The 15,396-nt window shown below is 36.9% G+C and overlaps 1 protein-coding gene across 1 annotated transcript; it reads left to right on the top strand.

Moving 5' to 3' along the window:
• Positions 1-1,098: 1,098 nt before the first annotated feature.
• On the top strand, positions 1,099-15,100 carry LOC103503133 (uncharacterized). The gene is made up of 8 exons (XM_008467295.3): positions 1,099-1,686; positions 1,779-1,893; positions 6,485-7,806; positions 8,515-10,043; positions 10,176-10,300; positions 10,435-11,291; positions 13,518-13,624; positions 14,527-15,100. The coding sequence occupies exons 1-8, from the start codon at positions 1,633-1,635 to the stop codon at positions 14,834-14,836; spliced, it is 4,419 nt and encodes a 1,472-aa protein (XP_008465517.1). The 5' UTR covers positions 1,099-1,632; the 3' UTR covers positions 14,837-15,100.
• Positions 15,101-15,396: the final 296 nt, after the last annotated feature.

Raw genomic sequence — 15,396 nt, 5'->3', positions numbered from 1 at the left:
AAAAATTCAAATTAATTCAAATTTATTTCTTGGCCGTATTCCAAGTGATTTAAATTTAAAAAAATTGAATTAAATTCAAATTTCTCTACAAAATTGGCATTCCAAATTTTTTCATACAACATTTTAATCACACTTACATGCAAATGCATAGTATGGATAATTTGACATATTAGTGTTGGAGCCAAAATCAAGAACAAATCACTTGTATTTTTGGTTTCATCTTATCGTTTTCAAGATTCACCTACCCATATACATACCTGGAAAAGGGATATTTGTTGAACAAGAAATTTTGGCCAATTAAATCGCATCATGTGATGATTATAATTTGATTGAATTTAAGTAGTTAAGTTTTCTCATATCCAACCCAATTCAAGCCCATGATGAAAAATTGAGCCAAAGAAGTGATGAGCTCGAGCCCACCAAACAAGTGGGCTCAAGCCCGAGCCCAATAGAAAAACGAGCCCGAGCCTACCAAACAAATGAGCCCAAACTTCAAGTTGCCAAATTGGCTCAAGTCTAAGCCTAACAGGCAAATAACCCAATGAGCCCAAACTCACCTAAAGCCCGTAAAAATTCTCTATAAATAGAGATATTCCCATTCGTTTTGGACATTTTTGGATTAAAAGAAGAAGTGATGCTGAAGACTCAAACTTCTTTCAAGACTGTAATTTTATGAAAGATTAAATATTTGGAAGTTTAAGATTAAACTTTTCCTTTTCCAAAATCCCAGAAAATTGAAGCCCAAATCGACTTGTAACTGTACGCGAGAGAAAAATAGAGATTGTATCTACAATACATAAATCAATAAATCAATACAAAAGTTCAGATTGTATCCACAATACATAAATCAATACAAAAGTTCAATTATACGAATTACATTTCTCTTGAAATCTCATATGAATTTTATAATAATTTTTTTAAATAATATAATATTTATAATAAATTGTTGGTATCTTTTAAAAAATATAGTAAGACGATAAAATATTTACATAAAAATTCTACATTCCGCCGTCAACCACGCCCATAATTATTTGGCACAAGAAATATTTAAAGATTTACACGGACTTAAAACATATTTATGAAAATTTACTAATTTGTTTTTTTAAAATAATTTTCGGATGACTCGTCGGAATTTATTTTCTTTTGAACCCTACCTTTTACTTCCTCCCCTGCCACCGCTTCCCTCAATACCCGGCGGGCAGCCACAGCAACCCAGCCAGTCGGACACTGTCGCTGCCCAACGTCAGCACGCCCACCTTCGGCTATCGCAGTCTTTTGGTCGTTTCCTCTCACACCTTTCACACTTTGCCGCCTTCTGCGTAGTTGACCTAAAATGGTGGAGTGGAGAAGGTAGCAGTTGATGGCAGTTCTTTCTCAACGAATGTTTTTATTCAAAAACTTGAAACTACCATGCGCAAAGAACTTACTTGTTTTATAAGATTTCCCTGCACTCAGTCCTAACCAGTGGGTGATTACTGAACTTATGCTACTGAATAACTCCCGGCGATTGATTGAAGCTGTGCGATTCTTCAAAAAGTTCTCGGAAAATTTTAGTTTATGGGGTTTCAAGAGTTCAAGTGCAGTAATTCAATTGTTCTTAGTTTACCCCTTGTCTTTTAAGAGCATTTTGAAATGGTGGAGGATGTTGAATCCAAGCCTGAATCATTTAATTCCTGCTGTAAAGTGGTAATGCCTTCTTTCTTTCTTCCTTCTTTCTCTTCTGCTTTTTGTGATTTATTGATTGCATTTTTATTTCATTGTGGTTCTTCTGGGTCCAGTGGAAAGATTTGTGCACGAAACTCGAAGAAAAGAGAATTGCTTTACGGCAGGCAACCAAACTCCTTAATGAACAATGCAAGAGGATTGAGGTGGAGAATCGTAATCTTAAAAGAGGTAGAATGTCAATCATAATTATTTTCCTTTGCCTATGTAAGAACGAGGTTTCTTTTAGCAGAATGGGTCTGGGTATTGACGAAAGAATATTTGTTCATTTTAGAATTTGTAAATTGTGATACTTCTGCCAACAATAACACGGAGATGTGACATATAACCATTGAAAAAAAAATGTTAACCAGCACAAGAATTTTTTTGTATCTTTACTTAATTTGTGTCAATTGGAGAAGATGTTTATCATCAATCAGGCCTAATATTTTTTTTCCTTCCCTGTGATTCTTTTCTTAATTGTTCAATTAACAGGCAAATGATACCGTGTAAAGGTAAGTTCTCTCCCCGTTCACCTCCCTCCTCTCTCCTTCTGGTTGCCGGAAAGCCCTTTCTGTCTCCCTCTCCGACTAATCTAAAGGATCATCGTGGAAGTAGTCAGTTGCAAAGTCCTTCAGTCTCACTATTGTACTTGGAAAGAAGTAATCGTATCCATGTTGAAGATGTGGAAGCTAGCAGAAAATTGTCAGAGTCCGAAACTCAACTCGAATGGTTTTTGAAGGCTGTTTCGGATTTGTTAAGAGGTTCAGAGGATAAATTCTTTCAAAAGCCGGGTGAAGTAGACAGAGGAAGGTTGAAAGTATTGAAGTTTAAAGCAAGGAGTGGCTGGGTGTTAAGCTGCGTTTTCTGGCCTTCTTTTGGAGGTCACTCGAATTTAAGAGTATGCTCTGGAGACAACAAATAGGGATGGAGCTCGTTTCATAATATGTTGGAAAATTTTCTTAGTGAAGAGGAGTACATTAATTGGTTTTCTCGCAACCATTCGAATAACACTCTTCCATTTTTGACAAGCAACACAAGTTACACAGAAAAAGTCAAATCAAAGAAGGACATTATTTTTTTATCTCAAAGAATACTTCTGCATCTCTCCCCAGTTTGGCAGGTCGGTTTAAGTCTAAAGAAGTGATTGGTGATACCTCCTTAGCCAGGAAATCAGATAATCAGGGCCAATGGGTGATTAGGAATGCTGAAGTCGCCACAACCAACTTTGAAAGTCTCTGGATAGTTACCAAAGTATTTGCATTTGATGATTGGCAAATGATCAGGAAATCGCTGGAAGAATATTTTCAAGCAAAGATAGTCATAAATCCTTTATTTGGTGAGAATGCTTTCATTAGTATTGATCAAGACTCAATTAAGGATAGTATATGCGAGGAAGGAAAGTGGCAGGCTATGGGGTCATTTCATCTCAAATTTGAAAAATGGAACAAACTCAAACATTTCATCTCAACTTTGAAAAATGGAACAAAGTTAAACACAGCCGGACGCTTGCTTTGAAAGGCTATGGAGGTTGGTTAAAAATCAAGAATCTCCCCTTGGATTATTGGAGTAGGAGTACTTTATAGATCATTGGTGATCATTTTGGGGGTCTTGTGAACATTGCCACAGAAACTCTTGAATCCCACAAATTGTAGTGAAGCCAGGATTCAAGTCAAGCAGAATTGCTGCGGTTTTGTTCCTTCAACGATTGAGATTACTAGAGAGGGAATATCTTTTCAAATTTTGGTGATTTTGAATTTTGCACCCTCCTATGTCAACTAGTGGTTCTCTTATGTTCTCTTATGGTTAAACATTTTGCAAATCCCACCGATCTTTTGAGAATTAGAAAGGTTTTGCAAGATGAATATTTAGATCTCTCTACTTTTCCTCCGGTTTTGAAGGTTTCAAAATCCACGTTCGCGGTCCTTCCCATGGCAAGAAATTTGTTTGAAGCTCTGAAGGTTTTGCAAGAACGTTCATTGACTTCGTGGAAGATGGCAGTGAAGGGCAGTCAGGCCGATGTGGAATTAATTGCGCCGGAGAATGAAAAGGCGTCTTCTTTGGACATTGCCAAACCCGTTACTAACAGCTGCTAGACAAGGTAGTGGGCCCCACGATGATTGATTCTCCTTTTAAAATGCCGGTATTTGAAGGGTTGAGAAGAGAGAAGGATAGCAAAAAGGCGCCATTAATTAAGGCTATGAGAGAATATAAATTTAGTACGGGTTTTAATGCTGCCAACTCAACGCATTTATTGCACAAGCACAATGATCTCCATTGCAACGACCCTCTGTGAGAAGACGAAGTTCAGGGATCACTGGAAGTTAGGATATTGCACGGATTCAGTCAGATTAAAGATTATAAAAATGTAAGCTCTCCAAAGTTATGTCTAAAGCATTCCATTCGGAAACAAACTTCCTTTAAACAATGTATGGATTGCCCTTTGGAAATTAGAATCAATTGGAGCATGTTCTCTCAAAACCTCAATCTCGGATCCACACCAAAAGTATATGCTAAAGACTTCTCTTTCGGAGGAAAATCCGGATCTTTTGGAGGTGTGCAGCTCCAAAGTTCAGTCATCCAATTGTACTAACAAGTTAGTAACTGTGGATTCCAATCCTAAGTTTTTCAATTACTCGTGTTTCATGGATCCTAATACAAAGGCTACTTTATTACGAGGCTCTCCCTGTCGCTCATATGGTTCATCCAAAGAAGCAAGCAAATGTGGAATTTGTCTCCCCATTCGGTGTTAGTAGTGAAGAATTGATGGGAGTAAAGAGTCCTATTGATCACAAGGTTGATGCGGAAATAGAAGGGGTGGATCTAAATTCCTTGTCTGACGATGATGGTGCCCCTCCAAGCATCTCCCCCGGTCCTCCCCTTTCACTCCATCGAAAATGCCGAAGGACCTGGTGCCCATTGTCAAAGACTGGAATTATTTTGATTTGAACAAGCTGTCCCATCACCAGTTTAGCAATTAGTATCTATGAAGATAGTTTCTTGGAACACAAGAAGTTTAGAAGATCTCGCCAAGCGTTCAGCCCTCAATGATGGATGGGGGGCTTGGGTTAGAATAATGTGGTTTCCTCTTTGGGAATTTTTTTTGAGGAATTTCTGTTGGGAGGGATATTCCGGTAGTAGAATCAAGTATTTAGTGAATTGGAAACAGGTTACTCAATGATGGATGGGGGGCTTGGGTTAGGAGGTATAGAAGTCCAAAACACAGCTCTTCTTGCTTAATGGGGCTGGAGATTTGGGAAGGAAGATTCCTTTTTGTGGAGGCAAGTTGTAAGAAGCATTAACGGCAAAGAGGTATTTGATTGGCACACGTCGGGCAAATCCAGGAATAGTCTAAGGAGTCCTCGGGTAAGTATTTCAAGAGCTTGGAGGAAGGTGGAATCTTTGGCCTTATTTAGGCTTAGCAATGGTAGGAGAATTGGTTTTTGGACAGATACGTGGATTGGTGTCTCCCCCCTTAATGTCCAATTTCCTAAGCTGTTTAGAATTGCCTTGTTGCCCAGAGGGTCGGTTGCTGCACATTGGGATAGTTCTACTTTGTCATGGTCTCTCATGTTCAGAAGATTGTTGAAGGAAGAAGAAATTTAAGACTTCCAATCTCTATTATATCTTCTTTCGTCAAAGAGGGTGACTGAGATGGATGATAGCAAATATTGGTCTATTGACCCATCTGGTAGATTTTCAGTCAAATCCCTATATGTTCCTCTTTCTCCATCATCCCCACTGGATAAAGGTATGTTTAAAGCACTCTGGACATCTAGCAGCCCAAGGAGATTTAAGATTCTGATCTGGATTATGGCTTTTGGTCTTATTAATTGCTTCTTGATTTTGCCAAAAAATCCTCCAACAAGTGCCTTTTGCCCTCGGTTTGCCCACTTTGTTTGAAGAACAGTGAGGATCTGCTTTACCTCTTTATGACATGCCCGTTCTCATCCTATTGTTGGGGGAGTATCCTCTCTCTTTTGAAGGCTGTTTGGGGTTTTGATGGTTCCTTGCACTCAAATGTGTTTCAATTATTGAGGGGTCCGATTTTGTCAAAGAAACAACGCTTAATTTGGGAGAATATGTTCAAAGCCCTATTGCCAGAAATTTTCAATGACAAGACCTATCAGTGGGCTGGTTTTGCAGGAGAAGACATCTGTGCTTATAACTAAAAATAGGAGTTGAATATGTGGTCTTTTTCTTTTTGTTTTAGCTTCTGTAATTTTTGCATTTTGTCAGAGTTTGTTTTGTCTTGGCCGGTTTGTTCTAGTTTTGGTTTTATTGTATTCTCACGATTCCAGGATATTACTTGGGATATGATGATGACGCTAATGAGGTGTCAACCTAGTTGATATGCCTGGGTGTGCCTCCTGATCCCCCTCTTCTTGGCTTCTCTATCATTATTCTTATTGTATAATTCTCATGTTGTCTGAATTTTTATTAATAAAGATGCTGTCTCCTTTCCAGGAAAAAAAAAAGATACCAACTGTGTAATTCCCATCTCTTATTTCTTTTGTGTTGAGTGGTTCTATTTAAGAAGTAGATTAAATTTAAACCTTTATCCAATGAAAGAGTCATTCTCCTTGATATATGCATCAGTTTGGTGGTTTTTATGTCAGCCTTGCAACTTGCAGCGTTCCCTAATACAGAAGATGAAAAAGATCTTATCTTAGCTGTTGAGCATGTGGATTTTAAAAGAAAAGCTGTAGTTTGTTGATTCTAGTTAATATCTTCTTCTTCTTCTTCTACTACTTCTAACATTGTTGATAATTAATTGGTGTAGGGTATGAGGAGGAAAAGGCTCGAGCTTCCATTGAGAGAGAGGGCAAGGACAAAGAAGCTGCTATTAGAGTGTCTTTAGAGAGGGAAGTTTTGGACTTGAAATCTCAAATTTCATCATTGAGACAAAATGATGTAGAGGCCGTTAATGTCCAAGGGGAAGTAGATCATCTTAATGCACTCGTTGCTGAGGGTAAGAAGGAAATTGTCCAACTAAAAGAACTTCTAGAAATAGAGAAGAGAAAAAAGGATGCTGAAAGGAAAGATGCTGAAGCGAGGAAAGAGGAGGCTGCCCAAGTGTTGAAAACTGTCAAGATTGAAAGGAGTAAGGTTAGGGACTTGAGGAAGTTTCACAAAGCTGAAATGGATAAGGTTAATGATTGCAGACAACAACTTGGGATGTTGCAAAAAGAATATGAAGAAACAAAGTTAAAGTTGGCTAGTGAAACATCTAAACTAATTGAGGTAAAGAAAGATGTAGAGGTTGAAAAGCAAAGGGCTGTCAAAGAGAGAGAGCGTGCAGATTCTGAAATGTCTAAAGCTCAGGCTGCAAGCATGCAAGCTGAAGTAGCCATGAAACAGGCTGGGGAAGAAAAATCTAGGGCTGAAAACTTATTTCAGCAACTGGAAAGAAAGACATGCAAGATCAAGGAATTGGAGAAGGAGGTCAAAGAACTTCAGACAGTGAAATTTTTTATTGAATCCTGTTGTGGCCAACAGGTTAAGAAAACTAATAGGAAGGGTGCGAAAAAGAACGATAAAACTTGGATGGAAATGATACAGAGTAATGCAAATGAATTAAAGTTGGCTTTTGAGTTTTTGAAGGCTAAGGAGGTTAACACAATGCATAAGATGGACGGAGATTTGGGGATTATAAAGGAGAAGTCAGTAGATTCCAGCTTGATAGAATCATCAGAACTGAAAAACCATTTGGAGATTTATCGCAGGAAGGCCATGGATGAACAATGCCGTGCTGATAAATTGTCTCTTGAGTTAGAAGAAAAGAAAAACAAGGTTGAGGAATTGCAGAAGAATGTACGTGAATTGAAGTCTTCTAGGAAATTCGTGAATGCATCTGGTGTTTCTTTAGAACATGCTATGAGTTCTGAACGTGCAGAAATGAAGCTTTTGAAAAAAAAGCTAAAGTTTGAGAAAACGCGATTGAAATATGCCAGACAAGTGGCTAAAGTGGAAAAAACTCACCGTACCATTATTCAACAAGAACTGAGTCGTTTTAAGCAAGAATTTGTGCAGCTGTCAAACCACTTGGATGGCCTACATAAATTTGCCTCTACTGGCACTAAGGATAATAATGAGTTGGAAAAGGTTGGTTTTTCCTTTTCAATTCCTTGTTTGTTAACTTTTATTTAATAATGTAACTATAGTACTTGCTATATTGATTGTTATATTTTACTTACTTGTAAAGGCACAATGACATCACCTTATTGTCATTCCTCTGTTGGATTGGTCTGCCCACTTTTCCTCCGAATTGATGTAGGTTGGTTATTGGTAACTTGAAACTACATATCTTCATTGGTTTCTGGTAACTCTAATTTTTACAAGTCTTGCCAGTGAAGAATTGATTGCTAATAATGTTCACTTCAGATTTATAGTTTTGCTATACCTCATATGGAGCTGATTGAAATGTAGTTGTCTTCCTTTTTTGAATTATTAGTGAGCTCAAAGATCGTTCTTCCTTTTTATTTTATTTTTGTTTCTCACTACAGAACTGCTAAGATGTGCGAGGGTATTAATATTTTCACCTTTCTCACTTGATTTCTTCTTCGTTTCCTTTCGCCTATGTCTTGTCATAAAGTTGTTTATGATCGTTTTTTTTTCTCACTTTTTTCTCATTGAAAATGGTTGTCAATTAAAAAATTGTTTATTGCATATTCATTTTTAATTGAGTTGTTGTGGTCCTCTTCTATTCAACAGCTTGCTTTATTCATGGTGAATTTATTCTTCAATGGTTGTTATTACCTACCATTCTCTACCCACTTTTGACTGAACACTTCTTTGTTGAATGGTTCACAGACGATGAATGCTAAGAACTTGCAAAGTTTGTATTCAAAGAAGAATGTACGTGCTATAGAGGCATTGCAAACCTGGGTGCCTGATACTCTCAGGCAGACCACCCCACAATCGAGTGCTCCACTTCTTCCTTTGTCTGGAGTGAATCATATCACATCCTTATCAGGTATTGAATCTAGGTTGGAGTTCTTTCCTGGAGACTCTAACAGAAAAATGTTACAAAGTTGTGCAGTCAATTCAAGTACTGCATCTTTTTCTGATGGTCGGTTGGTCGGCTCACAGGAAAAGGCTGGCCTTTGTTTGACAGCAACGAAACTGGTTGGAGAGAATTTGAATGTGCAACCAAGAATATCTAACTTATCTAGTGAAGTTAGTAAGATGAAAAGCAATGAAAACCTGACTATGATGGCTGAAAATAGCGTAAGAAGTCCTATTAAAAACCATGTTGGAAGAGCTAATGAAAAGCAACAAAAGAGAAAAAGGACCACTGAAGCTGTTGAATCCATTGATTATTTATATCATGAGAGTAAGAAAGTGCATTCTCAGATTGAAGAGAACTCGTCTCTCTTGCATGCTCTAAACAGTCCTTTAGAAAAGAGTGGACATGTGATTTCGAGCTTGCTTCCAGATTCTTCTGGTGATAAGAAAATTCGGAAGAGAAAAAAGGCTTTGTGCCAGAAGAAATTAAAGGTGCAACGTGTACTTGTTGAGAGTGAAAGGAAGTTGAATAGAGTTGACACTGAAGTTTGTGCGCTCAAAAGTAGTGGTAGACAGCCTTCTCAACCTGTCAGCAAACTTACGGACAGTTTTCAACCATGTGCAGAGGAACTTAATAATTCTGTCATAAGTGAACTTCAAACCTTGGAAACTTTTGGGAATATGGCAGATGTGGACTACATGAAATTGCTAGATTTGGATAGTGCTGCTGATGAGGAATGCTACAGGAGAGCAGTGGAAATGCCACTGTCGCCTTCACTTCCAGATATTTATATTCCTGGTGCTGAAACCTCTGCTTTGAATGATTTTGATTCTTTAGTAGATGAGTTCCAGAAAGAATTGCCAGATGATAGAGAGGGTCAACCACAATCACATAACGATGATGTCACTGATGTTGAGATTAAGTCCAATTATACGCAATCCTGCAACTTTGACTTGTTAGGAGATATTCATAGTCAACGCCAAGTTGATTCATGTTCAATACAAGTGAGACATGGGAGGGATCTTTTTGATATTGTGCGGGCAGAAAATAACTGCCTTGATCAGGTTGAGGTCAGTGTAGAGATGCTTGGGACAAATGTTTCTCTCTCTGGTTGTGAAGGGGTGGGAATATCAGAAATTAAATCTGGAACCCTGGACAACTCTATCCCTGACTTTTGTGTTCTTTTCTCTGATTCAAAAGACTGTCAGAGCATCTTTAGAATTTTTTCAGCAACTAAGGCTTGTATAAAGAGGAGCTCTCTGATTAGTCAAAAAGAATGGATGGTGCAAGGGATTTTGGCTTCGCTAAACATGGAGCATGAACTTTTATCGAAGTAAGGGTTTCATTTGCTTTACCTAGCATCTCCAGTATCTATACCAGTACAAATTATTATTGGTTTTAGAAAAAAATATTTTCTGTTTCATGATTTCTCCTTCCAAATAATAAGAAAGTTCCATAAATTCAGGGAGAAGACTTGTGTATTCTTTTCCTTGTTGCTGCTCAACTTCACCATTGTTGCTGTGCATAAATATGGGAACATTCTGAACTGCCATACGTGCTTGGATTCTTTTTCGGGGCACATATGTGAAGGTTTACTCTCTCTCTCTCTCACACACACAGTAATTTATGAATTAACAAATTTAATGCATACGATTCTTTTGTGCTTTCATATTAATGATATTTTCCACATTTCTTTCTTCATTTTCCTCTTTCCTTGCTGCCAGCAATGCTTGATCTGGAAATAAGAAGTTTGTTTGCTAAATTGCTTAGTTTGGACAAGTTACTTTCCCTCATAGAAGACTTTCTAGTAGATGGACGGATCCTGTCATGTACCGATGCCTCTTTTGAGACATTGACGAAGGGGGTTTTGAGGGTCAATATCCCTATCGATGGTGTAAACAGAATATTGTCACTTACCCCAGCATCAACGGAGTATTTGATTGCAGGAAGTTCCATACTAGCATCAATTTCTAAAGCAGTTCAACGTACTGATCTTCTTTGGGAGGTATCATACAGTATTTTGAGAAGCTGCAGGCATGAGCCTTCGTTGATGTTGACATTGCTTCATATTTTTGCACATATTGGTGGAGATCAGTTTTTCAATGTGGAAGGTTACTCTACTCTGAGGGCTGTCTTGAAATCAATAATCACGCACCTTGAGAAGGTCGGATCGTCAGATGATGCTACTTTCACCCCACTCAAGAGAAATTGCAGAACAGAGTTTGCTCAATGTGCTAGCTGCCCTTTTTCAGAGGAAGTCATGTCTATGCCCACGACTATCTCGTTTCTGTTGCAATTGATCCGGAAGAATATATCAAATGGGATTATGGATGAAGATTTTGAAAATCCAACCGGTTTGTTAAATCTGGAATCCTTCCTCAAGAAGAATATACCAAGTCAGATCCTTAGTAAAAATTCAAGTGAAAAAGAGGTCCATCCATCATTGTATTTGGACTGTGATGCTTTTTGTTTGTTAAAGAAGTTCAAGGTTTCTGATGATGAACCACATTTTCTCTTCAATCCATCATTGTCTAATGTTATCGATACCATCTCATTGGTTGAACTTCTAGCGTGCTACATGGTATTGGTCCTTGCCTTTTTCTTTTGCTTTTAATTATTTTACATCAGTCTGTCATTATGTATCTATGTTTTCTCTTTTTTCTTTTTTTCTTTCTTTCATTTTTGCTAAAGTTAATGTGATCATTTTTAGAGGGTTAGAGGTTGTAGGTAGAGGGTATGAGATTTTACCAAGTTTAATGTCAAGCTGTGTCTAAACTCTGGTTTTTATTATTATTATTATTATTATTATTATTATTATTATTATTATTATTATTATTATTTGGCAACAATGAGGCTACAAAGAGCAAATCTCTTCCTATGAAATTTCCAAATTCATTTTGCTAGTAAGCTTTGATTTTTGACCTTGAGAGCAGTTGATTCGAGACCTTTATAGGAAGCTTGATTTCCTGGGAATTGACTGAGTGGATGCCCTTTTTATCCTTATTATCACTCCACAAAAAAACTCAAAAGATTCCTAGAGTTTTTCTATGTGAGCAGCAACTTTGGAAGAGAGCTTAAGTAGAGAGAGGTAGTAAGTGGGGAGGTTTAGGGTGGCCTGAATTAATGCAAGTCTTCCCCCTTCAGATTTCAGATATATGAGTTCTACTACAATTTTTAAGTCTTTTCTCAACCTTTTAAATGTTGGGCTCCCAAAAGGGGACAATGAAAGGTTTACCATTGATGGAAGACCAAGGCACGTGGATGGTTGCATCCAAAATCATTTTACAAGGAGACAACCATGCTCTCCTCAGACTAATGCCCAAGAATTCTGATTCTGACTGGTGTGCTGAGACCAGAAGCTTGTTCAAAAGGATCTCAAAGAGGCTTGAAAGCTTTTCACTCATTGGGGAGGAGAAAAGGATTTTGTCATCTGCAAACTGTATGTGTATGGAGAGACCATCATTACCCACAGTCCCACTCCTAAGAAGCACGGGCATGGACACAGATACGATAGGACACGGCGATACGCCAATTTCTAAATTAATAGGAGAGGGCGATATGCCAATTTCTAAAATAATAGGACACGGACACGTTGGGGATATGTTATTGAAAGATAAAAGTGGCATTAGTCTTAAGGAGGAGGCCCTTTAGAGTTCTTTTCTTCCTCAAGTATTGGTCTCTGAAGTTCTAATGAGGATAACTAAGTTGATTTTTCAATATCAGGTTACTAAGAGTTCGTGTCACAGCTAATGGAAGAGGTTAGGCTTTTCAGTTCCCTTAGGACTAATCAACTTGTTCAGGTGAATTTTTGGGTGTCCATTCTTTAATCTTTAATTTCGTCTCAATGGCTGCTTTGTTTCTAAGAAAAAGAAAAAGAAAATCATATGGATGATTGTAGTTTTTAAGAGACCAAGTCCACTTGCATTTAAGCCTAGTTATTCTTCAAAGAGTGTTTGGATACTCAATAAACTTCAAATTGTCTCATGAATTTCCAATGAGTGATTGGATATCTTAGAAACTTCCATTTTCCAATTTATACTAGACTCACAATGGTAGAATCAGTGACTCTTAAGTCTCATATGATTTCTTGCATAAAACACACCAATTTGGCATTGAATTCAAGGCTAGGACTCCTTTGCGACCTTCTTTTAGCAATATTAATGGTCTGTGAGGTAGACAAAAACAGATGGAAAAATTGATCTTTTTTTGGCATGTGACTCTTCAAGTTTATTGTTCAAACTTCAAGATTTCCTTTGAAACTGCCATCTTAGGAAACCTCTGAAAAATGGATATGAATCTAACTTTCATATTCTTGTATTCTCTGTGCCTCTGTAATACAGCCTTTCAGTTTCAGCTATATTCTATGGCATAAATTACTATTCAGTCTATTTGATTCGTGCGTCCAATTATTAAGAGATATTTTCTGTGTTCAATTGTTGAGGCATTTGATTTCGTTCGCAAGTTGCTGCTACTGTTGTATACTTATCCTCAATTGGGTAGTTGGTTGATCTCTCTCTTGCTTGTGGACACACAAGCATACACATCTTAGAGTTCTTTTTTCTAGTGGTTATTGTCTGTTAGTTTTATGTGTACTATATTTTCAGTTTATAATTGAGAAAATTCTAGTTAAGGTTTACTTGCAAATTGCAATGGTAGCAACATTGAAACAATATCCTTCAAGTCTTGAAGTGGATAACTTTCTGTTACACTGCAAATTTGATATCTAATCTTTGAGCGATCTGAATATGATGTTGCTTATCTTGAGATCCGGAGCTGAGACTACTTTTGGTTTGCTTGTCAATTGCAGAGCTGGAATTGGACATTTGCTAACATTATCTCTCAACTTATGGATTTATTGAAGTCATCTGCTAAGAAGGGCTTCGCAATTGTGGTTCTTCTTGGCCAACTTGGGAGGTAGGCCAGTGCAACTCTCTGTTATTAAAAATCCTTGTGTAATTTGTAGTGCTTAATCTTCTTCTGAATAACAAATACGTAGAGATTAAACTTGTGCAGCCAAAGAGAGCTTATTACCAAGTATGATGGGAATTGAAATGTCCGTCAATACGTTGATGATATATCTGTAACTTGGAGGTTCGACTTTGATATTAAAAATTAATAGGCACCTCCAATATCTTTTATAAAACACATAAAACATTACAAATTATCATCTATTTATCTCAATATAAATACGAATATTAGTAATAACATTGACAACTTAGTTTGGAAGTAAAAAAAAAACTAAATTATTAATTTAACTAGTTCTTATAAATTTGTTTACATATAGAAATCTCTGTTGATATCAATATTTTATCGATTTATCCATATAATTGAAATCTCGATATTAATAAAGCAAGGAGGAAAACACTATCTTGACCAGAGCCACATTTCATAAACATTTCAAAGATTCAGTTCATTTGGTGCTATTGCAAACATATATAGGGTTCTTTTTTGAATCTTGATATCAATATGGATATCAAGATTTCTCTCTTTGACTCGTTTTCTTTTTTGAATTTTGATGAATCCAAGAGAAAAAACAGCCGTTGACCCATGTCTATAATGATATCTTTGACGCTCTCTTTGTCTCATTTATGTACAGCTTCTTGAGACTTGACACATCCAATCATGGAACTTTGTTGTTGTCTGGGTTATTTCTGTATTTTATTTCCTTCTTTTGCTATTTGAAATGCACCGACTTATAGATGCACAATTATCCCATAGAGAATGCACGAACAGTTTCACTGTTTACTCAAGCAGGAATTGGAATGTAAATAATTTAAATTGTGACCAGTCATCTAACTTTTAATTTATAACTGCAGGTTAGGCGTAGATGCTGGAGGCTTTGACGATGGAGGAGTTAAGATCTTGAGATTTAATCTATCAGCATTTCTTTGCTTGGAAACTACCATTAAATCAGGTCTCTGTGTTCAAATTGCTACGGTTTCTGCCTTGGTAGGCCTTCTCCCTTTTGATTTTGAAACTATTGTTCAAGATAAAGTAAGCTATCTAGCCTCTTCGAGTCACTATGCTGAGATTAACTTAATAAAGACGTGGTTTTCTTTATTAAGTCCGAAACAGAAGGAGTTTTCACGTAACATTTTACAAGTTGGTGTTTGCAATGTAAGCTGATATATATTTGATATTTCCTTTCTTGATGCAACTTTAACCCAACTGAAGTTTCGACCTGTTTTCTGAGGCATGGACAAGAGTTTATCACTACCAATTTTTGAAGACTCACATGTGTATACTTAGGAAATTGAAGATTTGTACATATCTATAGCCTAATCTATTTTTCTTCCACACTTTAAAGAGGGGAGGATACACAGTTTTATGTATTGTTTTTATTGAGTACATTAATATTCTGAAATCAAAATTTGTACATTATCCCATTAACTTCCAGTGTCATCTACTCCGTTCGTTTCCTAGAATTTTGCTTGGCTTTTATGTCAAAGCTGTTTTAAGTCTTGGCACAATTCTATTTGATGTTTGACCTCCAACAATAAAGGTATATTTTTGATTATTTTTCATCTCTTCAACAATTTTGGCCTAACTTTGATAACTGATATTGTCACATACAAATCTGTAGGTACGTGCAGTTGCAATCAAATTACGTTTGTAAAGTGTTTTAGTAGACGTATTAAAAAAAATTCAATTACCTTTATGATTGAAACAAATTAGTTACAATTGAT

Source organism: Cucumis melo, chromosome 9 (genome assembly GCF_025177605.1).
Source record: "Cucumis melo cultivar AY chromosome 9, USDA_Cmelo_AY_1.0, whole genome shotgun sequence".
Lineage (NCBI taxonomy): Eukaryota > Viridiplantae > Streptophyta > Magnoliopsida > Cucurbitales > Cucurbitaceae > Cucumis > Cucumis melo.
This window is presented reverse-complemented; position numbering and strand designations above follow the sequence as displayed.